Source organism: Cygnus atratus, chromosome 27 (genome assembly GCF_013377495.2).
Source record: "Cygnus atratus isolate AKBS03 ecotype Queensland, Australia chromosome 27, CAtr_DNAZoo_HiC_assembly, whole genome shotgun sequence".
NCBI classification, from domain to species: domain Eukaryota; kingdom Metazoa; phylum Chordata; class Aves; order Anseriformes; family Anatidae; genus Cygnus; species Cygnus atratus.
Window position 1 is genome coordinate 5,709,840 of NC_066388.1, and position 24,037 is coordinate 5,733,876.

At 42.8% G+C, this 24,037-nt stretch overlaps 1 protein-coding gene across 3 annotated transcripts in view; it reads right to left on the minus strand.

Moving 5' to 3' along the window:
• AAK1 (AP2 associated kinase 1) overlaps positions 1-24,037 on the minus strand; it is an 89,776-nt gene that overhangs the window by 22,563 nt on the left and 43,176 nt on the right. For 2 of the 3 annotated variants that reach the window (XM_035568824.2, XM_035568825.2), the window contains exons 8-16: positions 21,991-22,123; positions 20,898-21,001; positions 19,923-20,002; positions 18,284-18,438; positions 17,914-18,188; positions 16,843-17,058; positions 14,627-14,856; positions 13,830-13,987; positions 13,335-13,454 (exon numbers count right to left, since the gene is read on the minus strand). In XM_035568824.2, coding sequence (XP_035424717.1) covers positions 13,335-13,454; positions 13,830-13,987; positions 14,627-14,856; positions 16,843-17,058; positions 17,914-18,188; positions 18,284-18,438; positions 19,923-20,002; positions 20,898-21,001; positions 21,991-22,123 — 1,471 coding nt within the window. Of the gene's footprint in view, positions 1-11,704; positions 11,801-13,334; positions 13,455-13,829; positions 13,988-14,626; positions 14,857-16,842; positions 17,059-17,913; positions 18,189-18,283; positions 18,439-19,922; positions 20,003-20,897; positions 21,002-21,990; positions 22,124-24,037 lie in introns of all 3 variants that reach the window. The other variant, XM_035568826.2, reaches the window with a different exon arrangement.

Sequence of the window (24,037 nt, forward strand, 5' to 3'; positions counted from 1 at the left end):
GGTCATCTAGACAGCCGAGATACACTAGACAATCTAGACACACTTAAATACCTTAAGTGTGGGAGACGGAGGGATTTGGCCAACCTCTTTTCAGTGGTTTGTGGGGACAGGACAAGGGGCAATGGCCAAAAAATGGATCACTGGAAGTTCCGCACCAACATGCAGAAGAACTTCTTCACGGTGAGGGTGACGGAGCACTGGAACAGGCTGCCCAGGGAGGTTGTGGAGTCTCCTTCTCTGGAGATATTCAAGGCCCATCTGGATGCCTACCTGGGCAACCTGCTCTAGGGAACCTGCTTTGGCAGGGGGGTTGGACCCGATGATCTCTGGAGGTCCCTTCTAACCCCTACAATTCTGTGATTCTGTGAGGACATCCACAACCACTATGCACTGCTCTCCCTAAGAAGCCACTGTAAAATAGCATACAGTTCCTTCACTTCTATGTGAAGCACAATGGTTTAACATGACCCCTGAAAACCTAATAAAAAACCCTATTCCTTCTCACCCTCATGTACTCAGGAGATCTTCATTTGTGTTAGTCTTCATCTAATGAGAAGAGGGACAGATGATCAGAACCTAGAGCTAGGTTTACTACTCCTATTAATCTTCTCAAAAATGGAATACTTAAAGCGCTTAAGAGCTCAAGCAAAATCAGAAAACACTGAGACACTACAGTACCAGACATCAGAACCTGCCCTCAGGTTAAAGAGCTGTCTAGTTACCAATCACTTATTTCAAATATCAGGTTTCAAAATCAGGTATGTCATTGTCAGCTACATGACTCCCATGGTTTCCATTATCCATCATGCAAAGAAATTTAGATTGCCTGTGTAAAAAAAATTAATCTCAATTATTAATCTGGTGGATGAGTGACTTTGCAATCAAAGTAACCAGGTTTTCAATACTGAGCTTAATTATTTAGCTTTCACAAAGGTATTCTCACCAAACAAGAAGATAAGGGATATTTTCAGAATTTGTTAGAACTAATCACCTTCAGTAGAGCAGCACTGATAAAACTTGCTCCATATGGACAAATCTGGTCACTTCAACTTGTTAAAATGACTACATTTATAATCTAACATTAGAACGAGCTACCACATGCCACAGCTATGCCTTTAAAACATTTTTACATCTATATTTATGTTTTGAGGATCTGGATAGGCCGGACCAATGGGCAGAGGCCAATACTACGAGGTTCAACAAAGTTAACTGCTAGGTCCTGCACTTAGGGCACAACAACACCGTGCAAAGCTACAGGCTGGGGAAGAGTGGCTGGAAAGCTTCCCAGTGGAAAGGGACCTGGGGGTACTGGTCGATAGCCAGCTGAATATAAGCCAGCAGTGTGCTAGGGTGACTAAGAAGGCCAACAGCATCCTGGCTTGTCACAGAATCATGGAATCATTAAGGTTGGAAAAGACCTCCAAGATCATCTGGTCCAACTGTCTCCCTACCACTAACGTCACTCACTAAACCATGTCCCTAAGCTCCAGGTCCAACCTTTCCTTGAACACCCCCAGGGACGGTGATGCCACCACTTCCTGGGCAACCCTTTCCAATGCCCGACTGCTCTCTCTGAGAAAAAATGTCTCCTAATTTCCAACCTAAACCTCCCCTCGCACAACTTGAGGTCATTCCCTCTAGTCCTATCACTAGTTACCTGCGAGAAGAGGCCAACCCCCCCAGCTCCCCACAGCTTCCTTTCAGGTACCTGGAGAGAGCAATAAGGTCTCCCCTGAGCCTCTTCTTCCCCATTTCCCTCAGACGCTCCTCAATGGACTTGTGTTCCAGACCCTTTACCAGCTTTATTGCACTTCTTTGGACACGCTTCAACACCTCAATGTCTTTCTTGTAGTGAGGGGCCCAAAACTGAACACAGTACTCAAGGTGCAGCCTCACCAGAGCTGAGTACAGGAATCGGGAGCTGTATCAGGAAGAGTGTGGCCAGCAGTACTAGGGAAGTAACTGTCCCCATGTACTCAGCTCTGTTGAGGCCGCACCTTGATTACTGTGTTCAGCTTTGGACCCCTCAGTATAAGAAGGACATCGAGGCCCTGGAGTGTGTCCAGAGAAGGGCTACAAAGGTGGTGAAGGGTCTGGAACACAAGTCCTGTGAGGAGCGGCTGAGGGAGCTAGGGTTGTGTGGCACTGGAATAGGCTGCCCAGGGCAGTGGTTGAAGTCACCATCCCTGGAGGTCTTCAAGAAACGTGGTGATGTAGAACTTACTCATGTGGTTTAGTGGTGGACTTGTCAGTGCTAGGTGAAAGGTTGAACTAGAGGATTGTAGGGGTCATTTCCAACCTGCATGATTCTATGATTCTAAGAACTGATTGTAAGATGCTAGGAAAAGACAACACAGGAAAGAAGTGTGGGGAGAAGATTACAGGGAACATGCTCAAGTCTTTTTCCCAAAAGGAAAATGGAAAGATAACAGGTATTCATCCAGAGTACAATCGACTTAAAGAGTGCTTTACATTAAGTAATCCAGAGAGCAAGGCACAGGACACAATTGCAGGAAAAACATAGACTGTCTCAGAGTTGTGCAATTACAGATTGGGTTTAGCTCCTGCTTTAAGATGAAGTTTCTAAGCTATGAAGTGATACGTATGTATGCAGCAAATGTACTTACATTTTAGAAATTTACGCCTATGATACTCCCTTCAGAAGCACGCTCTTACAGAAGGCCCCGTTTCCAAATGCCCAGGTTGATGCAAATGCCCTGAAAAGCTGTGTCTTCAAAACCACGTATACACTGCCTGAAATTATTCCTTTTATGATCCCATTTCCAAATGTCTTGCTCCTTGAAGTCTCCCTCCTTCAATCTTACGTTTCCAAATACAGTTTCCTTCTTTTTTCCAATAGTGTAAATTGAAACTGTCTCTTGGTCAGATAAATAAGAAGTAACATATTGAGCTCAGACATTTTTTAAACAAGTAGAAATTACAAGAATAAGCATGTTATTCTTCTCCCTCCTATCCCCTGGGCTCAACTGACTTTATGCAAAGCTTTAGACTGACAGTGGTTCTTTGTCTTGTTCTGTTAGTTGTCTCATTCTTGTTTCCTTCATTGTTGGTTCTAATCTGTCAACACTTCTACAGGTAGTTACTTGACCTCTTAGTGCATGATTAAAAGAAACTTTATCCCTCTTGAGTAAGGCTGAGAAGTTCAACAAAAACAAAAGGCATCAGGATGACTGGGAAAGGAGATACCAAAAGTAACAAAAAAATCATATGCTTCTGTCTATTTTGAGGTTTAGCAGTTTGTTTCCTGGGTTTCTGTTTTGTCTATCATCTTGTGCCAAACCATAGGGTTAAGACACAATAGAGGAACAGCAAAGTCACTTGAAGCAGTGGGAAAATGATGTTTAACTAGAAATTAAGGGATAGTTAGTGATGGCCCAGGGAAAACCATGGTTCCACATGAGGTAATAGGAATACCTTCTCCACAGCAGTTAGGTTTGGTCTCTTTAGCACAGCACACTTATTAAAAAACACACATGCACTAAATGAAGTTTTTCAGAATCCACATCAGACATTCCTAAGCCCAAGAACAGCACATGCCTTTGCAGTGACATATAAATTCCACTCTTAAGTCTCTGCCCTGCAATAGCTCCCATGATAAAAGCAGTAACTTAAGGCAGGTATACTCTGCACACTAGACTGTTTCCCTCTGCATGAAAATTAGGCAACTTCAGTTTAATTATATACAGCTCTTGAGAGAAAAACTAGGCTCTTTCATGATACTGAACAGCATAGGGGGTCCTGCTACCAAAGGAATTATCTAGCAGAAGTTTAAGAGAGAAAAGAGAAAAGAGAAAACCTGCTCCATCTTCAAGTGAAGTAATGGTTGAGATGGAGAGAAGCCAACAGTGCTAAGTAATTTGAATAAGAAATTCAGCAGTGCAAGAAGGAAAAATGGGGATTAGTGATCTCCTTTCTATTATCTGTACAAATGCACAGTTCCAAGTCATGCATATATGAAACGATCATCAATCGCTGAACAGATTCCACCAATAAAGCAAACAGCATGCTATGTGTATCTGCCATTTGTAGAAAGGATGAATGATACAGCCTTGGGTCCACGTACAACCTGAAGAACATCCTCTCCCATCTGCCACCCCCTTAGCACAGATTTTCTACTGCAGTAAAACCAAGAGATGTTTTATCACTACAGTACCAGTTCCTTGTGACTCTCAAGACATGCAGGAACACAATCACAGGATGTGATTTGGAAACAGTCACGATGCCAAAGGAGGTCAGTTATACAGCAAACAGCAACATAACAAGAAATTAAAAAATAGCCTCTTCTATGCTGCAGTTTCAGGATCCATTGCGACTAATTTTGTGCATGTATAGAGCTATCACTGGAGCTTAAATGGACAAAGCACATTCTGAACCAGTCACCATGCTGTTAAATTCAGGTTTTGCAGTATCAGAGATCCTCCTGCCTTGTATAGGCATATGCAGACAATTAATATGTAAGCATATGAGTAAGTCCAAGGATAAACAAGGTTAAGAAAATATAACCCGTTTAAAAAAATCACACAGCTCCTGAAGGGCTCTCATAAAGGGCTTTTATCAAACTCCAGCTAGGAAATGTGATTTATTTGATAACTGTGCACCCACATGAGGTTTTCTGTCGGAGGCACCCTCATCCCCAGTTAGCCTACCAAAAGTCTGCCAGAAGCTTCCCAGGTCACAGGGAAAGTAAGCTTGATTCAGGTACAGGATCAATCTGACCTTTGGTACTTCATTTTCTATTGTTTTTTTTTTGCCTGTTTTCACTCATGACAGGATGGCAGCAAGTTTGCTACAGCTTTGCATCAGCTAGTGAGGATGCTGGCTGTGTAAGCAAGATTCTTTAACGAATCTTAAGGAGGTATCTCTGTTTAAAAGAATGCAGAAGGCATTAAAAAGAGTTCTCTGTCAGCTGTTCCAAGAGCTGAAGCCTAGCCACATTTACCTAAAAGCCCACAGTATGTCTCCCTTCATTCTTAAGTTCCCAGTTCCACACAAGTAAGAAATTACTGCCTTTTTCCCTAGCACAGTCAAAATGAGCAAAACACACACTGCAGAAAAAGCAAAGCAAGAGTATAACCTACAACTAATAGCTCTCAGAGGCATCCCCAAATGCAGACATAGGTAGCTTCTCAAACTTGAAAACCAAACCACTTCCTTGGGGAATGAACACAAGAACTTTTCCTCTGATTTGCACTAATATAAGAAGGATGCAATACCATTTAGCATCAGCAGAATTAACTCTGAATTTATATCACAGGACAAGAAAGCAAGATCAGACCCCACACGTAGATTAAGGAATAAGGCCTTGGACAATTTATTAAAAACATTTTGATCTTTTTCTTCATTCTTTTCCAAATCATGCACAATTTAATTTGTGAGGTTTACAATTAGTCAGTTTGCACAGACTTTGCACCTGCAACACCACCACTGCCAAAGACTAAGTTGGCATGCTGCATTTATACTTGGTGATATATCTTTAAGCAAAGTATATGCAGAAAGCCTTTTAAGAAGAACTACAGTGATGAAAAAAAAAAATCAAGAGATAGGGGAGGCAAATAGGTTTTTAGTTAGAGCAGGCTATTAGAAAGAACAAAGATTCCCGAGAGACTTGCAAGTTAAAATGGAAACGGAGGGCAAAAGCCTGTCATACTTGGATAAAATGCCAAACATTCAAGATGCAACATCTCAAAGCCAAAAGATGTCCACCAGCCAGGTACTGCACACAGTAAGAACGTTACTCACTCATGTACTGCAGAGGAATAGCAAAAAGAAAGACAATTCAATAGAGCACACAGCAGAGTTCTTTTCTTCGGATGGCAACTGAGAAAGAAAGACAAGGTTGTAAAAAATGCTGCCAAGTTAACTGTGCTGTGAGTGGGAGGGCAACTTACCAAGGAAGGTATAGATTAGTAACTCAGGAAGATTTGTGCCTATCGATTAATCAAGTATTAAAGATTAAAGGAAGCCTTGCACATTATCCAGCCACAGAGAACTTTGACTAATCAAGGGAAAGCACTGGACTTCCATTTTCCTAATAGATTTTCTGCCAAATGGAATTGTTTCTTATATAGCACAAATAGAAAGAGAAGAAAAAAATAAGTAACATGCGTTTAAAATATATATATATATATATATATATGTTTATGGACACACATGATTTTGTAAACACCATAGAGAATAGTCAGATAACATTCAAGTGTTTCCTTAAGAGATCAAAAGTGAACAATTTTATTGTTTTAAGTTAATAATATTCAAGTTCTATAGTATTTGTCAAATGTCCCCTCCCACCCTGATTAAATTAAAACCCAGACAGAAACAACACTAGAGACTATTTACACTCATTTAGTTGAGGTTCCAGTAGTCCACTGGCTTTATTGCTCCAAATCATCAAACCACCATACTGTACTGTCAGTTAATAATACAGCAATTAATTCACCAGGAAACTAGCTGAGTAGCACCCACTCTGCATCTTCCAAATCCAAGGTGTAAACTCAAATTGTTAGTACCCAACAACACGCTCATGCATGCCTGCAGTAACTTGAAGCCCAGTCAATGTGTCATTTTGGAACAAAACTTCTCATTAGAATTCAAGATTACTATTTTTTTTTTAAAGCCACTGCAAACAGCCTGACATCGATTGGTAGAGTTACCTTCTCAGAATCTGTGGGCTTGGGGTAGAGGGGGTTATGCTGGTTAAAAACATCAGATATTTTTTGCCAAACAACAAGAGCCCTACTGCACTGGCAATACTGGTCCCGTTAAAGCAGCTGAACTTGTGTGTTTTGACAAGGATGCCAAGTGATATGAGTCCTAACTCATGCTCCCAAATGCTAGAAACTGAGAGCTTTAGCAACCTATCTCAACATTTCATGATTCTTTACATGTTTCTAGTTCTTCAGTCATTGCAGTAGCCTGAAACTCACCTCCAGCTTGCAACCTAGAGCGAAAAAAAAGCTTAAGAGAACCTGTTCCTGAAGGTCTTACATTAGAAGACAATGAGGAAAATAAATATTCCTGTTTTGCTTAAAACACCTATTTTTGAAGCCAACTGTACATTTAGCAGGAATGGACAACAGGCCCATAGATTTCTGATAGGTAAGGCTAGGAAACAGGCCAAAGGTGTGGACATAAACATTTTGTTTTGAAGCTGCACTGCAAGCTATGTACTTCCTCAGCTCTGAGAAGTATCCTTTTCTAAAACGCACACAAGTCCACGGGCATTTGAAAGAAATAAAAAGGCAAAAATAATCCTCAAAGTGCTTTTTAAAAGCCTCAAAGATCCAATGTGATGATGATTCTTTAATAAGCAACACTGTTTGTCTTTTCATCAAAAGCACGAATATCCAGTCGTGCCCAGACGGCACAGGCATGCTTTCTTGGCCTGTGTTTCCCTCCCCAGCTATATTTGCATGTTTATTTAACTGTGCCGGACAGGGAATTTCTCTTATCTCACTTTCTGTTATGGCCAAAAAAGCACTGTGGAGGCTGCTTCATGTTGCTTTTCTTCAAACAAATAACTAACTACACTCGTCTCTCAGCTGTAGTTAAGATATTGAATTGTTGCAGGGAGTGAATGGTTGTGTAAACATGCAAAGAATGACCTATTTTAAAGAGAAAGGGGTGTTTTGGTAGGTAACACCACAGAAAGACCACCAGCAGCACCCTGCTTGCACGGTCTCAGCCTGCACATGAATCAGCATGGCGCAGCCAGCAGCACAGGCGGGTTTGTTCTCCGGCCAGCAGCAGGGAGGAGCTGAGCTCTTTCTCTCTCTGCTCTCACACCGCAGTGCTCCTGCTCGACAGCTGCTCCTTGCTTGCTCTGCCAAGGACCCACACCCACCACCTCATCTCTCTCTGCTCCTGCAGAGAAGAGAGAATAAGCCAGGACTGATAGCACAGGGTACCTGGAGAAGAACATTGCTCTGGGACTGGAAAGGCAGACCCCCCCACCCCACCCCAAACAAAACCTCAAACAATTGGAAAGGAATATTTCTGGCAATATCTCAGAGGGCATTTCACTGGCTCCACCCTTCACTTAGTCAAAAACTTTTTTATCTGAGCAGATGTTTCTAGATAAAGAACATCAGGAAAGGCTCTAGATGTATCCTAACAGATGACTTAAGGGTGCAGATAATGATGGCAAGACAGCAAGCACATCAGCATGTTCAGTTTCAGCAGTTAATAATGAATATATGCTAAAACAGAAGCATTCGCATGCTGTGGGTCAAACCTCATTAACTATTTCTGGAGCCCATCCATACCAGCAGAAATAAAGTCAAAAGAAACAAAACAACTACACATAAAAAATAGACCTGAGACTATTCACAGAGTGGAGTCCCAATGACGTAGAGAACAATCTGTCGTTAAGCTTTGTAACCCTCTTTAATTTCAGGTCTCCAGAATACCTGGTGCATAATTTACCCTCCCATGCTCGCACAAGCTAAATGCATATTGATAGGTATTAAGTAGCCACACGAAGCAGAAAAATTACCATTCTGATCAAATACTCCGTTATGATTAATCAGCAGTGGAGCCTGCAATAAGCTTATTAAGGACTTGGCTCACTTTCCTACATGCAAAGGGAAAAATGTTTTCAGCATGAATATTTAAGTCTTCCTTATTTTAACAGATGTTTTGCTGTACTCATACTCTTGCCACCTCCTCTTATGAGTTTCAATTCCATTAAGAATTGTAGCCATTACACAATGGAGAAGGAGAAATATACTGAAAAACATTCTACTTCCACTTGATTATTGCCCAGAGCTGGTATTTCTGCCCTCTGTAGGGTGCTACATTTCCTCCTCTCTAGGAACACTTTTACTGAAAAAGCCCATTAGCTGTAACAAATTAAAACCAACCTCCTCTAGGATTCTGTGCATCTCCTACACCACGATCCACAGAAACAGCACTGCCTGCTAGAACCTGCTGTCCAAGGTTTGTCTTTGCTGTGTGTTTAACTGACTCCACAGAACCAGAAATGTGATCTTGCTGAACCGACGACATCTGAGCAGTCATACTTAAAGCTGTGTCTGTTGCCTATGGCTCAATACTGACGTTCTTCTCCATTTGAACATATTTAGACTGTCTGGGGATGGATCCTATGGCTATTCACAACGTGTTAAGCACTGTTTACTTATTTCTCAGGAATCTGTTATAGAAAGGCTTGTCTTTCCATCTGTGCATACTGAGGAAAGGTAGGAAAGCACAAGGAGGTAGGTCTCCAGCCAACATTCAAGCAATGCCACCTGCATCCTCAGGTGCCAGCAAAGGGAGCAAGTTTGTGGCAAAAAAAGAAGCTGAGCTCTCAGCCAGACATCAGCTGTGACAGGCTTAGAGCACATAGAGCTGATGTAGCTGGCTCTGTATGGCAAATAGGGAAAATACCAAATAAAAGCCTCACTTATGCCTGTAGTGAAAGCCTTACTGAACAACACTGCTCTTGTAACCAAGAGGTACAAGCTCATGCTTTTACTTCCAAAAGGGCTATCCACACCCACAGTCAAAAAATAAAAAAAGACGGATGTAAAACGTTGTCAGAGCAATGGGATTTGCAATCAATGTTTTCTCAGAAATAAAAATATTCTGAAGAGAAAGCAAATACTTAGCAAGCGTTTAAACATAATTCCGCTGCTTTTGTGCAAAACTAAGGCGGCTTAGTAACGTGCAATAGGAGATGCTGGCATACTAAGAGCCATAAGTCAGTCCCAAACCTACTGACCCAAGGGGCACAACTAAAAGAATGCCTTTCACATCCACGTCCTCTTTGCTCGCTGTGGGGATGTTCTGCACAAGGCACACAGTACAGGTAATGCAGGCACACAAGCACAAAGGTCACTCTGTTCTGCATGATAGATTGAAAACCTGAGTCCAAAACGAGGAATTTTTTATTTTTATTGTTTAATCTTTTCTGTTTGATCTACAAGCTCAGAGAAACCCTCTCAGTTTTCAAGACTAAGGATAAGTCTGTAGCTCTGACCCTTGAAAACATTCAAAACTTTCACGAGCTTCTGGCCTCATCAAATTTGATGTTCAAGAAAGTACAAAAACTAAAAATCAGATGTCTTCACAACAATTTGCAGGGAGCCAACAAAAACAGATCTCTCACACACTTTTGCCCCTACGGAAGCAGACCAACGTAACTCAGTAGCACTGACACAGGCAGGCAAAGAGATTTGCCAAAGGTTTAGCACCTGCCTGCAAAGATATACAACCAGTCTGGGACGAATCCGTGGGACAAGCAACCTGGCACTACAAAAACTGCCATCAACTGCTCCTCCCATTATTCACACCCAAGGGCAGGGCTGAAAGACAATTTCTTTGCGGTGGTTTCTGTACCACAAATAATCTCAGAGCTCCCGCAGCTCAGGCTGCGACTGCTGCTTTGTATGGTTGCACTGTATCGAAAGGCAGTAGGCAATAAAGGAAAACAACCAGCTTGGTGCTTAACTGTTTATGTTGAGCACATCAGCAGAGAACTAAACAGTAGCCTGGGCTGTCAGTCTTCAAGTCAGGAAAACCAGCACTTCCACTAGCATTCGGGGAAAGATTAAAAAAAAGAAAAGAGCGTACAATCCGCACAAAATCTTCTATAGGTTCTTTTCAAATTAGTGCCAGGCAGGTCAGCTCCCAACAAGCACTCACATAGGAGAGAGAGGCTGTCAGTAAGTTCTGCTTCATTTATTCAAATGCTGAACTTTGAGAAAACTCCTTTTCAGCTGTAATGCATTTCTCATACTCTTTGAGCATCAATCAGAATGAAACAAGCCCAACTAAGCTACAGAAAAAATAGACTTTTCCCCTGAATCGCTTAACTTTCCATGGAGAGATGTTATCTTTACAAATACATCTGTTTGAAGCTTGGGTCCTCTACAGTCCAACTACCAACTACTCGGAGCTTGTGCTGAGGACAAGGGTGAGGGCTGTCACAAGCACTTGTCCTCTGGGGATGGCTGACAAGAAGGGATCTGTTGCGCACATTCAAGTGAGGGCTTAGAGAAACTTCAAGATAAGAACATTGTCATATTCTAAATCTTACTGATTTGCAAATAAGCTCCTAAGCACTTACATAATCTTGTGCTAAAAAGTGTTGGCTGCTGCAGTCAGAAATAACCACACAGGAAAGACTTTCAAGTAGAACTGCAAAGTAAATGGAAATAGCTACCAACTGCACTAGAGAATTTTGCCAAATCAGAAAAGGTTACATGTTAACTTGTGCTTCATATGAAGCAAGCATTTGCAATAGGCTTTGAAAGCCAAAGAAACACTGACTCTTACAGAACAGAAATATTAACAATAATGAAAACTGCAATTTCAAAGTTAGAGACTAATTTGAAAATGGTTTAGGTGAGCACTGGTAATTTTGACTCAATGATTATTTTTGGTTTTGAATACTGAACCTTTAGAGACAGCAACATAGTTGGTGTTAGAAGCAATCTGATAGCCCTTGGGGCTGCCATGAAAACCAAAGGCTCTTGTGCTTAGCACTGCTCACCACCATGCAGATGCGTAGCACATTCTGACACTGAACATCCTCACTACCACTGAGTTCAGCAGAACTTGTCAGTGCCCAGCACTACTGACAAAAGCCCAGGGTTTCAGGTGTGCCTAGAAACAGAACTGTAAGATTAAGAATACAAAACTAGTGACAACAATCTCCCCCCAACTCCATAAATTCAGTTCTGGTTACCTGGTGTGTCGGATAATGGGAGAGGAATGAAAGGATCAGGCACAGTCAGAAGAGGAGGGCTAGTGTCCAAATTCAGAATGTCTTTCGTTTTTTCAGCTGGTAGTCATGAAGAGAAAAGGCAGAGTGAAACAGGGAAGAGAGAAAAGCAGAAAGCATCACGCAAAATCTCAATGCTGAGACACAGCTCAATAGTACAGAGTCCAAGCTATGGCCTGGCAACACACTCAGAACAAGTTTATGTTGCTAGGGAGAAGGAAAAAAACAACAAAAAATATTAACATATAGATCTCCAACACAGTTTAACCAACAGATCTCAAAATATTCCTGGAAAGGGAAGTACCATTATCTTGATTTACAGGAGAACAGAAAGTGAAATGCCTTGACAAAAGACCAGCCCCCTTGTTGGGCCTCTTTTGTCTGAAACGAGATACAGCATCTAGCATCAGACGAGGCTTAGACAGGCTCATATTCAAGAGGAAAGAAAATGAAAAGGGCTAGAAGTGTCCATCTTAGTGCCAGCACTGAATTTCCAAAGCACCTTTCTATATCAGACTACAGGACAGGAGAGTCAAGGGGCAAATTTTAAAGATAACTACTAAAAGAACTGAATGCGCTACAAGATCCAGAAAGCCCAGAATGCGTGGGTGCTTCTCAAACTTTGCAGAAAGCATGTTACAGCTGAATCCAGGGCTGCTGTTACTCAGCATCACTCTAAGAAGGTTGATGGAACATCATGAACTGTTCACAGGGCAGTGAACAACTGGAAAAAACTCTGAGCAACTGCCAAGAGCCCTCTTGCATCATGGACTTCAACTACTGAACTCTCAGGTAAGAGCCAATACTACCAAGCTCAGTTATAAGCTCCTCTAAATCTCTCATCACGAACAGAAGCAAGTGTAAACGGATTTGTGTCTTCTGGTCCCTTGAAGAAGACTTCATTGATTCTTCAGTCTCTTCCCAGGGCTTCTTTTGCCAACGGATGGTCTGCTTTGGTGAGGAAGTATCAAACAGTTGCATTTTTCTCTGGTGAAAATGGCTGCATGAGACAGGAGAGCACTCAGGGCTGCTGTAAGCAGCTTGCCACTACTGCGCTTCCCAGGTCATTATTGCATTCAGTGAGAACTCCTGGAGCTGAAGAACTAGAAATGAGCAGCAGCCCTCACTGAGTTTTTCCAGCACAGAAGGGGCTGCTCAGGGCAGAACCCTGGCACCAAAGTACCAAAGGAGATACCAGACAGGGCCCCACAGAGAGGCCTCCACACAAAAGCTCCTTAGACATCTGAGTCCAAACCCCTTATTGCACACTGCATATTTTACTCCCAGTAGTGAGCCATGTGGTGCTTCAACATAAGTAGCTTTCTTGTGAACTTCAAAGGTTCGCTAAGTCTCTTACCTCATCAAAAGCTCCGCTTCTGCCTATAGATGGTGCATCCCTACTCTACTACTGAACTGTGACAAGTCTATGTGCCCTTCTCTGCTGAGGAGCCAACCCTACCCTGAAGTTCTCAGTGCCAAGACCCAGCTCACTTTGTATCAGTTTTACCTCCTTTCAAAGACGACATGACACAGAGTTGCCACTTTTCAGCAGTGCTGTCCAAGGCATTGCCCTATAGAATATACTCCAACTCACCTGTTCCAGCAGTGAAGGAAGAAGAGCCACCAAATGCATCTGGCTGAGTTGCAGAAGAAGCCGGCTGGAAACCCAGAATCAAGTTCTCTGTGGAACTGCCCATCTTTTCTGGAGCTTTTCCTGAAATGCCAGACACAGTTTTAGGGGAAAAACTTCCATTTCGAAGGTTGTTTACTTACCTATACTTCTAAGAGGCTATTTCAGTAACTGACTTTAGGCCTTTCCTGCAAATCATTACTTGCAGATGAAGCAGAATTTATACTGTAGCTTCTACAACCAACTGATCCACAGTAAGAGCAGTTAGTAGCTCTCCCTTTGAGGATCATGCTTAACAGAGGACAGGGGCTGAGACAGGACACTGGAAGGATTTAGCTTGTACAGGTATAGCAGACAGTGACAACATGGGAGCACCCCAGCAGCATCTGACAAAGCATCATTCCATGCCACTTTCCATTTTGAGAGCAGGCTGGTATTAAACTACCTCCACGAACTTACCATCGCCCAACTTTGCAAAGTCCTTGTTCAGCAGCTCCTCAGCTGTGAGTTTGGAGAAGTTATCATCATCAAATGGATTCCATGTGGAGACATCAGGTGGGTTATAGACATTCTGCTGTGAGGTCCTTGGGGAACCCGAGGGCGTAGTGGAAGCAGATCTGGATGTGATCATCCCAACCAAACAGTCATTAATAATCCATCTGAAATTCTCTGGCCAGCGCTATGAGCCTAGTCCAAGCTACTGCATTATAATTACTTCCTACTTAAAGCACTCAGTGTAAGGTATCGTACTCGCATACCCAGAACACTAGGACCAGCAAGCCTTACCTATTTGTAATCTGTTTCAGCATGCTGATGTCAAAGATTAAAACGAGCATCATAAGCATTCCATGTGAAACAATTTTCTGCAATGTCCATGTGGAGGCTTCCTGCCTGTAGATACTATAAGAACAAGTATCAAGTGCTCCTGCAGAAGGTCTGGTGCTATGCAGCATGCATGAAGCATGCACCAGGGCTACTGGTGGAACAGCTGAAGCGTGAACTTCTGTAATCCACTGGAATGCCCCATTTGCTTATGCCTTTTGTGAGAGCAGAAACATTCAGAAGGACTTCTGCCCTTGAGGAAGATTTTCTGTGACTTTCTGCCAAGCCCTACACTGTGGTCTTGGGAATGCAAAGACTTGTACCACAGAGTTTGCTGTCTACCTTCACCTCAGAGCTGAGCCCAGGAAGTCCCCAAAGAGCCTCATGTACCCCCACCTTCCATACCCTTTGATACCAGCTGAGCAGCCACCTACTTGGACTTGTTGAGACTGGCTTCAGCAGCAGCTGCCTGCAGGAGCTGGGTAGACTTGCTGGCTGGAACCCCAAAAACAGCACTGTGGGTCACATCACTCAGAATCCTCCTGTGTCCTGCACGCTGTGTCTTGGGGGAGGATGGAGGGGTGAGAGAACCCAGCTTCTGCCCCTGAACTGCTGTAGGTGGTGTGGTTTGAGGTTTTTGTTGTTGCCTTATTTGTGCCTGTATCTAGGACAGAAAGTAAAATGGTTATGATCTTTGTGAACAACTGCCATGATGGAAAAAAGGCTATCTTCTGGAGGATCTGACCTCCAAGTCATAGATCAGGAATAGTCTGGAGGGAAATTAAGCAAACAACAACAAAAAACAATACCACCGCCACAACAAAAAACAATACCACACGAAAACAACAATTAAGAAGCATCTAGAGAGGTGGAGTGCTGGCAATAGCTGGTCTAAAGTATTTCAGCATTACTACAGTTGCACAAGAAGAAACTCTCTCCCCTATGGTTGTTAAAGGTCAACTGCCCTCAGAAACTCGATCAAGGGTAAAGAGGGCAAAGTCCAGTGTAGACCATAGAAATCAGATCATAGTGTGCAGAAATTTTGCTATACAGACACATAGAATGGAACAAGGTGAAGAGGAGACAGTGTGTGGTTGGGTTCAATTCCTAAAGGAGTAGAGGACTTCTGCAAAAAATTTCGTGCAAGAAGCTTAGTTTTCTACCCAAGCAAGAAAAAGCAAGGACACAAGGACCCTGGGAGCAACATTTGCCATTTTCATGTGCAGAAAAAAAAACAAGCATGTTTGGCTTAGGTGTAAACCACGAGTCCAACTACAAACCCTTTGAAAACTTCAAGAAGTTTCTCAAACCAATTTTACATTTTCATTACTTCAGTCTTGTTTGTGTTAAAATCACAAACCCATAACATAAATGCTTTCAATACTCTTTTGTAGTTATAAACAACATCACTTCAGATGCAATTTAAAAAAATAAAATTAGTGTCAGTGAGATAGCATGATCCAGCCATTGGGGGGATTTAAAGAGGGGAAACCTAGATGCAAAGAGCAGAAAGCTGTGCGTGTCACCTCTACTGCCTGAATACTAGAGCTCCCTATTCCCCATTCAGTATCATCGCAGGACATTTTCAACCATGGAAGATGGATGCAAAACCTGGAAATACCTAAGAGGGCAATGAGAAAAGAGTTACATTTCCAATGTGATGCTTAACTACAGTGGGGCAAGGCAAACAAGTGGTTAGCTGCCTTGCTTTTTATCTGGCATTTTCAGGCAGACTAATTCAGTGTGGCTGAGAAGCAAGCTGACCTGACTGCTTCTGATGCACCCACCTTATATCTTGATATATAGGTCACTGCAGAACAGTACATTCGGTGCTGAGAAGTAAAAGGGCAGTGCCAAAATCTCCACAGAAATGAATGCAGAGCTTATTAAGCTGAAGTCCTGCAGCATGAAAAGGTTTTGACAGGTAGCTTGGTATCTTCTGCTCAGAGAGTCTGCTCTTTTAGAGATGATATCCTACTATTTTTTTAAAATGACCCAACCACCACTCTTCTTACTGCTACAGGAGTAGAAGTCTCCAGATGCACCTATTATGATGAGTCTTCTGGGGCTGGAGGGGATGAGGCTAATTTCAGTCCAGCTGATTTAATAAAATAAGGAATATTTTTGTGCTAGTGAATCAGAGCAAAATTCTTTAGAGATGCACTTCAGTACTACATGTCAGGAATTTCTCCCTTAAAAGGAACAGGGCAATAATGGGCTTCATCCAAAATCTGTCCAGAGTTACTGACAACTCACTCAGATTTTAACAGACTGACTTGCCCCAGGTCATTCAGCACATCAGTAAGAAGACCAGGAACACAACAACTCCTATCTCATCAGCTGCTAACACGCAGCTCAGTGCTGAAAGTTAATATAAAAGTGCACGTGTGAATATGACAAAGCCTTAAGACAACACAGAAAGAGCGAGACGAGGAAGGTTTCCCCAGCTTTGCTCAGGTCACTTGCTTAGAGTTTTACTAGTCAAATTAATTCATGAAGTCACTTCAAAAGAAGCATACCCGAGATGAATTGGGTCCTGAATGACTGGCAACTCAGGAAGCAAGCAAGAAAACACTGATCCTTAGTTTGGACTCAAATATTGCATAGCTGAAGGTCATCAGATACTGTTTGCTTCCTGCCAGGCTCTTACCACTTGTTCCTGCTGTGGCGTTGGCTGGGCCGCACTTTGCTGGGTCTGTGGAGGTGCTGGAGTCTGTTGCTTTTGCTGAACTGCTGCTACTGCTGTCTTCTGCTGCATTGCTGCCTGCTGGGCCATCATCTGCTGCTGCTGTTGTTGTTGCTGCTGCTGGTAGTAGTTCTGCATCAGCTGCTGCTGTGCTGGCGCTCCTTGCTGCATCACTGGGAACTGGGAAACAACCAGTCGAGACACTTGTTGCTAAGCTGGGAACTGGGGTGCCATCACCAGAACTCAGGGGCCAGCCATAGGACTGGGTAAAGCCACTGCAAGTGGCAAAGCAGTAAAAGGTTGTGATGGATTGAAGGCCACCTGCAGAGGAGTGGTGGAAAATAGCCTTCTTGTCTAATGGTAGATCCTTTCTGTGTTACACCTGTCTGTAGTGGGCTCCCATGGCACACTGTTCTGCGGTGTTCTTTTCCCATTTTTGTTTATTCCAAACCTTTCTCCAGGACAGCAAGATTCACCACCCCTTTGCTTCCATTGTTAAATATGCTTTAGCAGTGATCTGTGCTGCTATAAACACTTCAGATAAGCACGCAACTCTTACCTAGACAAATCCTACGCAATGGGATTTGTCTAACACACAACGTTTTCACAGGCCTCCCTAACACCACCATCTACCACACAAACAGACCTGACCATTAAAAAGGAATGCCAGGTTTCTTATATCACAAAGAGCAGAAAAGAAATTGTACACCTCTGCTCATCAGTTAAGTGCTGACCTCAAGACTTTGAAATACTTTGAGCTATAAAAGAAGCAGTGCTGGCTAAGGTTTTATATATGTTCATGATAAAAATATCTCAAGGCCTTCTACACTAACAATTAAAAATGCCAACCTTGTTTAAGCAAGGAAAATCTTGCTGGAGAACTGGAGATGCATTGGAAAACACCTAAAAACTATGTATAAAACTACTCCCCAAAACACAAAACAAAAGTAGAGGACCTGATATAAATGCAAAGATGTGATCCTGCAGGCCTTTAGCATAGGAATAATGCAACAAACATGGTCATGCTTTTTTCACCTGCTGAGCTTGCATCATCTGCTGCTGCTGGTAATATGCAGCCTGTTGCTGCTGCTGCTGCAGTAGCTGCTGCTTCAAGAAAAGCTGCTGTTGGTGTTGAGGTGTGGCTTGTGGCTGAGCAGAAGGGACCTGGGGCTGTGCCTGTGATGCCTGCTGGGGAGCTGGAGCTTGTTTGGCTTGTGGCTGTGCCGGAGTCTGTTGAGGTGCTGCTTTTTGCTGGGGAACACTTGCAGGGAGGGAAGGCTGACCACTGCCCAAGGCAGCAGGCCCTGCAACTGATAGAAGAAACAGATCCATCGGAGAGATCAGCACCACATCGCAGCCATACACAGTGCCTGTCAGGAAGGTATTGCACATACAAGAGTCTCACCTTGTGGCTGAATTGCTGCTTGGCTTGTGGGTCTCTTTCTAGGCGTGAGGGCTGGCTGAATGGGTAAAATTCCAGGGTTGGGTTGTGTCTGTCCTGCTTTAGGTCTCTGGCGGGGTGCTATGGACGTCTCTGTTGTAGGAATGGGATCTGTCAACCTACAAAACAATGTAACAATTAAAATGAGAAAAACACCAGCTGGAGCAGTAAAAGGAGTCCTTGTTAGCCTGAGAGCTGTTACAAGCAGCACACAGTATGGGATAAAAACTCATCCATACTTCAGCTGTAAAGGTGACAAAATGAGAAAGGTGAAACTCTTAGACGCATCCAGATACACCGGTCAACCCCTTCCACAAAACTGGAAGCACAGTAAAACTTAATGTGTGCATTCACAACAATTAATCCAACACAATCATTTAATGATTTTGCCCATTGTGGTATCTTCTCCCAGTGGACAGTGGGAACTTGTCAAAATCACTCAACTCAAATACTTGCTACTACGTACTGTTTAAAGCCACTTAGAGTTACAGATGAGCAGATGATGGTTATAATAAGTACGCTTAAGAGCAGCTGGTACCTTTGGACAGAGTTGTCTGAATTGGCATCTTTAGAAATACCTTAACTTTAGTACATCTATCCCAGAATCAGGTCACTGGACCTCCTCTGATCCTTGCTCAACATTTATTGTCCTCCGACAATAGACTGCAATAGAGCCAAGAAGCCAGGTATTATTGTCCCCTTCTGTGTCTATGTTTCTTTGTTAGATAACAAGTTGTTCTACCAACGTGAGGGTAGCCATGTTCAATTTTAAAAAGAAACAAAGCAAACTCCTGGGCCTGACGGACAGGAGAGGAGATGCCCTATTTCAGAGTGTGAAGAAAAACATTTTTGGAGTGCCCGCTACTGTCATGCTTTGCAGTAAAATAAGGTGTAAGTTTTGTCCAACAAAATTTATATGTCTCATTACAATATCATAAGCAGAACAAGCAGCAGCAGGAGAGAAGAACCACCACAGCAGTACAGTGGTTTCCCCACTAATTAGGCTCCTCAGATTGAGGTTGCCTGGGCTCCCCCTATAACCACTGAAGAAATTATATGGCTCATGCAGAAATCACAGCAATTGCACACAGTAATTACTGGGTCAGGTTATCATCTGCTGAGGGTCAAACTCAAACAGCAGTAGTCCTTGATGCGGTTTCTCAGAAGACTTGCATTCTTTGGGCCAGTTCCAGGCCCACTGCAGGATAGCTGCAGTCTTTCTCCTGACTTTGCTCTTAGGTACTCTGGGTACTTACTGCCTTAAACGAATCTGTTGTGTCATCCATCCTAAGTGCCTGATGGCAGCACTTGAAGTTCATGCAATGCCTTCGGTACAAAAAGTCTAGCTGTTGAGTCATGCTGAGTATCGCCCAAGTCCCCTGTTCTCAGGCACGCAAATTTCCAGTATCTGCATTTTCTATCTTTCAGATCAATGGATATTTACATCGTTGAAGCAGAAGCCTCGGGACTGCAGTGTTTGTCTCAACATAAAAATGTAAACTCACAAGGAAGCAGCTAAATATACCACGTGTCTTTTCTAATAAAAAGCAAAAGACAGCACATAGTAAAAAGAGAGCACTGCGCATAATAAAGATGCAGTTACCTGGCCTTGGGTTGACTCTTCTTTGCAGCAGCTTCACTTGCTTTGACTGGGTCTGGGAGCTTAGCAGGGATTGGAGAGTTCTGCAGATCCCAAAAATACTAGGTTTAGCGCTTTAAGGGCAAAAAAACAGTCAGAAATCATTTGCAAAATCACTACTCTGAAGCATGGAGATTGCAGGATCCCCATAGCAGCTATTCCTCATGCTGGACATAAGACAAACCCTTGCTGTTTGGGAGAGGGAAAAATTCAGTTCAGCTTTTTGACAATCTACTATCCGTGGAATCTGAACACAAAGCTTTATAGTATGTCCTGGGTGTTTTACAAGACAACCTGGGAACAATGGCAGCAATAGTTATTAATACAGCTATAAAAACAAGCATAATTACAATGCTTTGTTCATAAAGATCATAAATAACCAACTGGACACGTGGAAAAAAAAATAGGTTTCTTCTCATCTGGAAAGAACAAAATAAGATCTCATGTCACAGATATACATAACACTGAAAAAAAACTTGTCATTTTTCAATTGAAGTCTGTAAAGATAGGTGAAGAAGAAGCAGATGGTTGTGTAAGGTCTGATGTGGTTCAAATGCAAGTTGACTATTCTCAGCCAGACAGCAGACAAAATCACTGTTTAAAACCAACTGCAGTGCAAATTACACATGCTATGATGAGTTTGCCTGGAAATCAAATTGGTTTCACAAGCATGGCCTAATTTTCCATGTTCACATGCAAAAGGTCTCTTGGTCTCTCACGCTGTTAACTGGGTGAGGAAGCAAATTGGAGACAGACAGAAGTAAGAAACAACAACAACAACAACAACAAAACAACAGCGCTGCTAATCACAAAAAATGAAATAGAGTCTCCTGACTAGAGACCAGGGGAATAATATGGCAATATCCTCGATATTTAGCAATTGTCATCCCCAGCCTCCCTACACAAAGCCCTACATCAGTCCACTCCTTTCCTACTCACCTGGACATTCTGGACCGGGCATTCCTTCTTTGCCAATTTGAATGCAAAGTAGGAGACCTGATAAATATCAGGTCTCTTATCAGGGTCTGGTTCAAGCATATACCCTTTAAAAGATAAAGATGTTAACATCAGAGCAGTAGAACAGATTCGCAGTCAGAGCTACAGCTGTAGCATAAGCAGATGCTAACAGGGTGCCTTGCCTCTTTCAACGCACCCATTCAATGGTCAGCAGGACCGAGCTTATCATCAGGGTCAGCTGAGAAAGGGGCTAGATGGCCAGCCAGGATGGACCAAGAAATATTTTCCAACACTGCTATGCATAATTTCATAGCTGCTATTGAAAGCTCGAAGCAAGGAGGGGGAAAAGCAGCCCTGCTTGGTCAGGGAATAGTGTTGGTTTTGACCTCTGCATTTCCAAGTGAACACACAGGAAAAGAGCTTGATCCAACCCTGGTGTGTCAGTGGGGCATACCATTGCCTTTGCATAAGGCAAAAAAATACCAGGCTGCTTTGAAAACACATCCAATTCTGTTACTCAAGATTATAGCTAAAAAAAAAAATCATAAAAAAAAAATCAAATGCTGTACTAAAAACAAGAGAGCTGCCCCAGCTTTGCCAAGAGTAATGCATTGTACCCTTAATTACACATTCACTCTAGGCAGTAGGTTATTTATAAATCAGTTCTGTTTCTCAATTCACAGAAGACGAATTCTTATCGCTAGTCTAAGTCACTGTGGTTCTTTTCAGTTCCTTATCCAAACAGATTTATTACTGGAGAAATACATTTCTGCATAAATAGGCTTATTGTGCAAGTTTCTGTAGACTCTTAAACTAAGTGGTTGCCTGTTTTCCTTCCTTCTCAGAGTTCACTACAGCCCAGCCAAATAGAAATCTTTGTTGTAACTGTCTTTTGAAGAGTCATCTCCCAAGCTACTAGAAGATGATTTTATCCATCCCTGTGTGCAAGCAAGCCTCTTACAAGATGAGCAACACCAACTGTTTTGCTGTGGGAGCAGGGAATATAAAAACAAAATGCTATTTTTTTTCAAAGCTCCGTAGAAGTAGATTATGCCACTGTCAGAGACACACTCACGGATGAGGCAGTGCATGTCTTGCGAATGCCGAGAATTATCTGGAATGGTGAAATTGCCATCACAGATTGCCACCTGACTCTCCCCAAACGGCAAGGTGAAGTAACACAACTTATACAGCAAACAGCCGAGTGCCTAAAGAGGGAGAACAGAGCAGGTGATTTAACAAACTGAAGCAAAGCAGGGAATCACACAACTCACAGACCATTGAAGATAATAGGGAAAAAGTACTCTAGCTTGTTCAATCACAGTGGTCCTGCATGACCTCAGGCCTACATTTTAACATCCCTCTGGTTGACTGAAAACGTAGTTATATGAGAAGATACATACATGAAGAGCTCTCCCTCACTAAGCTGAGATACCACAGGCAGTGGGGATCAGATGAGTACCACCACACACAACCCACAGTTCCACATAGCACTGTGCATAGTGCAACCCTTCTCAATTAAACTGGCAAAGCCTGAGGCGTACTAACAACAGGACAGAAGCAGGTATAAAGCAAGATCTCCAAATCTACACAGACTTTACACTGGTATATGTTACTACACATAGGTACACAGAAGAATTTTTTTCTACTCTCAACATATCAAGAGTAAAAAAGCAAAGTTAATAGCAAAAATAAATGTCATCCATCATCCTTAATACTTTTATTCTGACAAAAAAAAAATACTGGTTACCAAGTGAAGGGATGCAAGACACGGACTCCTGATGGCTCTTGAACAGGAGACCTTTATTGCCCTTTTTCACTACTACATATACTCTCCCTGTAGCCCCACGCGCTGTCCATGCGCCCGAATCTGTCATACAATTGGTTAGAGACCCTCAGACACGTGCCTGGAGCCAGCCAGCAATTGGCCACTGCCCAAAGCTCATCTTTAACACTGTAGCCAATTTACTTTATCTCGACCTTGCTCAAGTTTTTGGTTGTACCGCTGTTTTCCTCATTATCTCTAACTCAGGGACGTGTGAAACAGCACAAAGCCCCCTGCAAATTCTTTTCCCACAACCAAGCTTAAGCTGTACCAGTTCACACAACCTTTCAACCATTATGATTGTGTACCAGAGAGGTATACAGATATGTCTGCAGGCTGCTAGGTTCTATCATTGTTCCATCTATTCAAGGCTGCTTTTGACAGCAAGGAGAACCACCTACCTGAAAATAAAATGGAAAATTTGTACAAACGGCTAATTTTGAAACACTGCCACCATCCCAAAGAGGAGAGGGGGAACACATTTCCTAATCCTAAGCAACTCATCATCTGCTTGTATTTTTTGTCATAGGATTTCACAATTAAATTGCACTCGTTTAAAATAACCTCAATGAAATTTGAGGAAAGAGAGATTATAAGCAGGACAGCCACTGCAATAGGCCCTAAAGTTGAGGCCCCACTGTGCGCAACACTGCGTGCTTGTTTGGAAACACTCTGCAGGTCACTTGAAGAGAATTCCTTCCACATCAGGAAGAGGAGGACAGTTCGAGCATCTGCATCTCTACCCCTCCCCATTATCACAAGGAGCGCAAACCTTGGGTTCTCCTCTAGCTGCCCCTGAGGCCCTGACAATCTTTTCACAGTGTTACAGCTGTGACCTCCCCTCTCTAGGTCTCAGCAAGGCAAGTGACCCGACACTGGTACAGGGCCCGGTTCCACAAACCTCCTGCTGAACTCAGCAGTGCAAGAGCCCCATAGGAGCTGCTACATTCCTGACTCTTGGCTGAGCTCACAGATAGGATGGAGGACTCTTCCCAGCAAATGCCATGCCAGCAGTTTTGCCTCTTGCATATGCAGACACACAACTATCGAGGACACATTAAACCTCTCCTTACACTGCTTCCGCTTTGTTATTTCCCAGCTCAGGGCTTTAGAAACTACACAAACACACTCTGAAATAGCATTTTAGACAAAAAACTCTTTTGCTGACTTGCCACTACACTAGAGACAGCACAGGCTTTTTTCCACCTCCATCACAACTAAAAGCAAGCCTACCCTCCTTGACTAGGTTATCCAGTAATTTAACCAGTAATCCAGGTGCACTTTGCTTTCAACATGA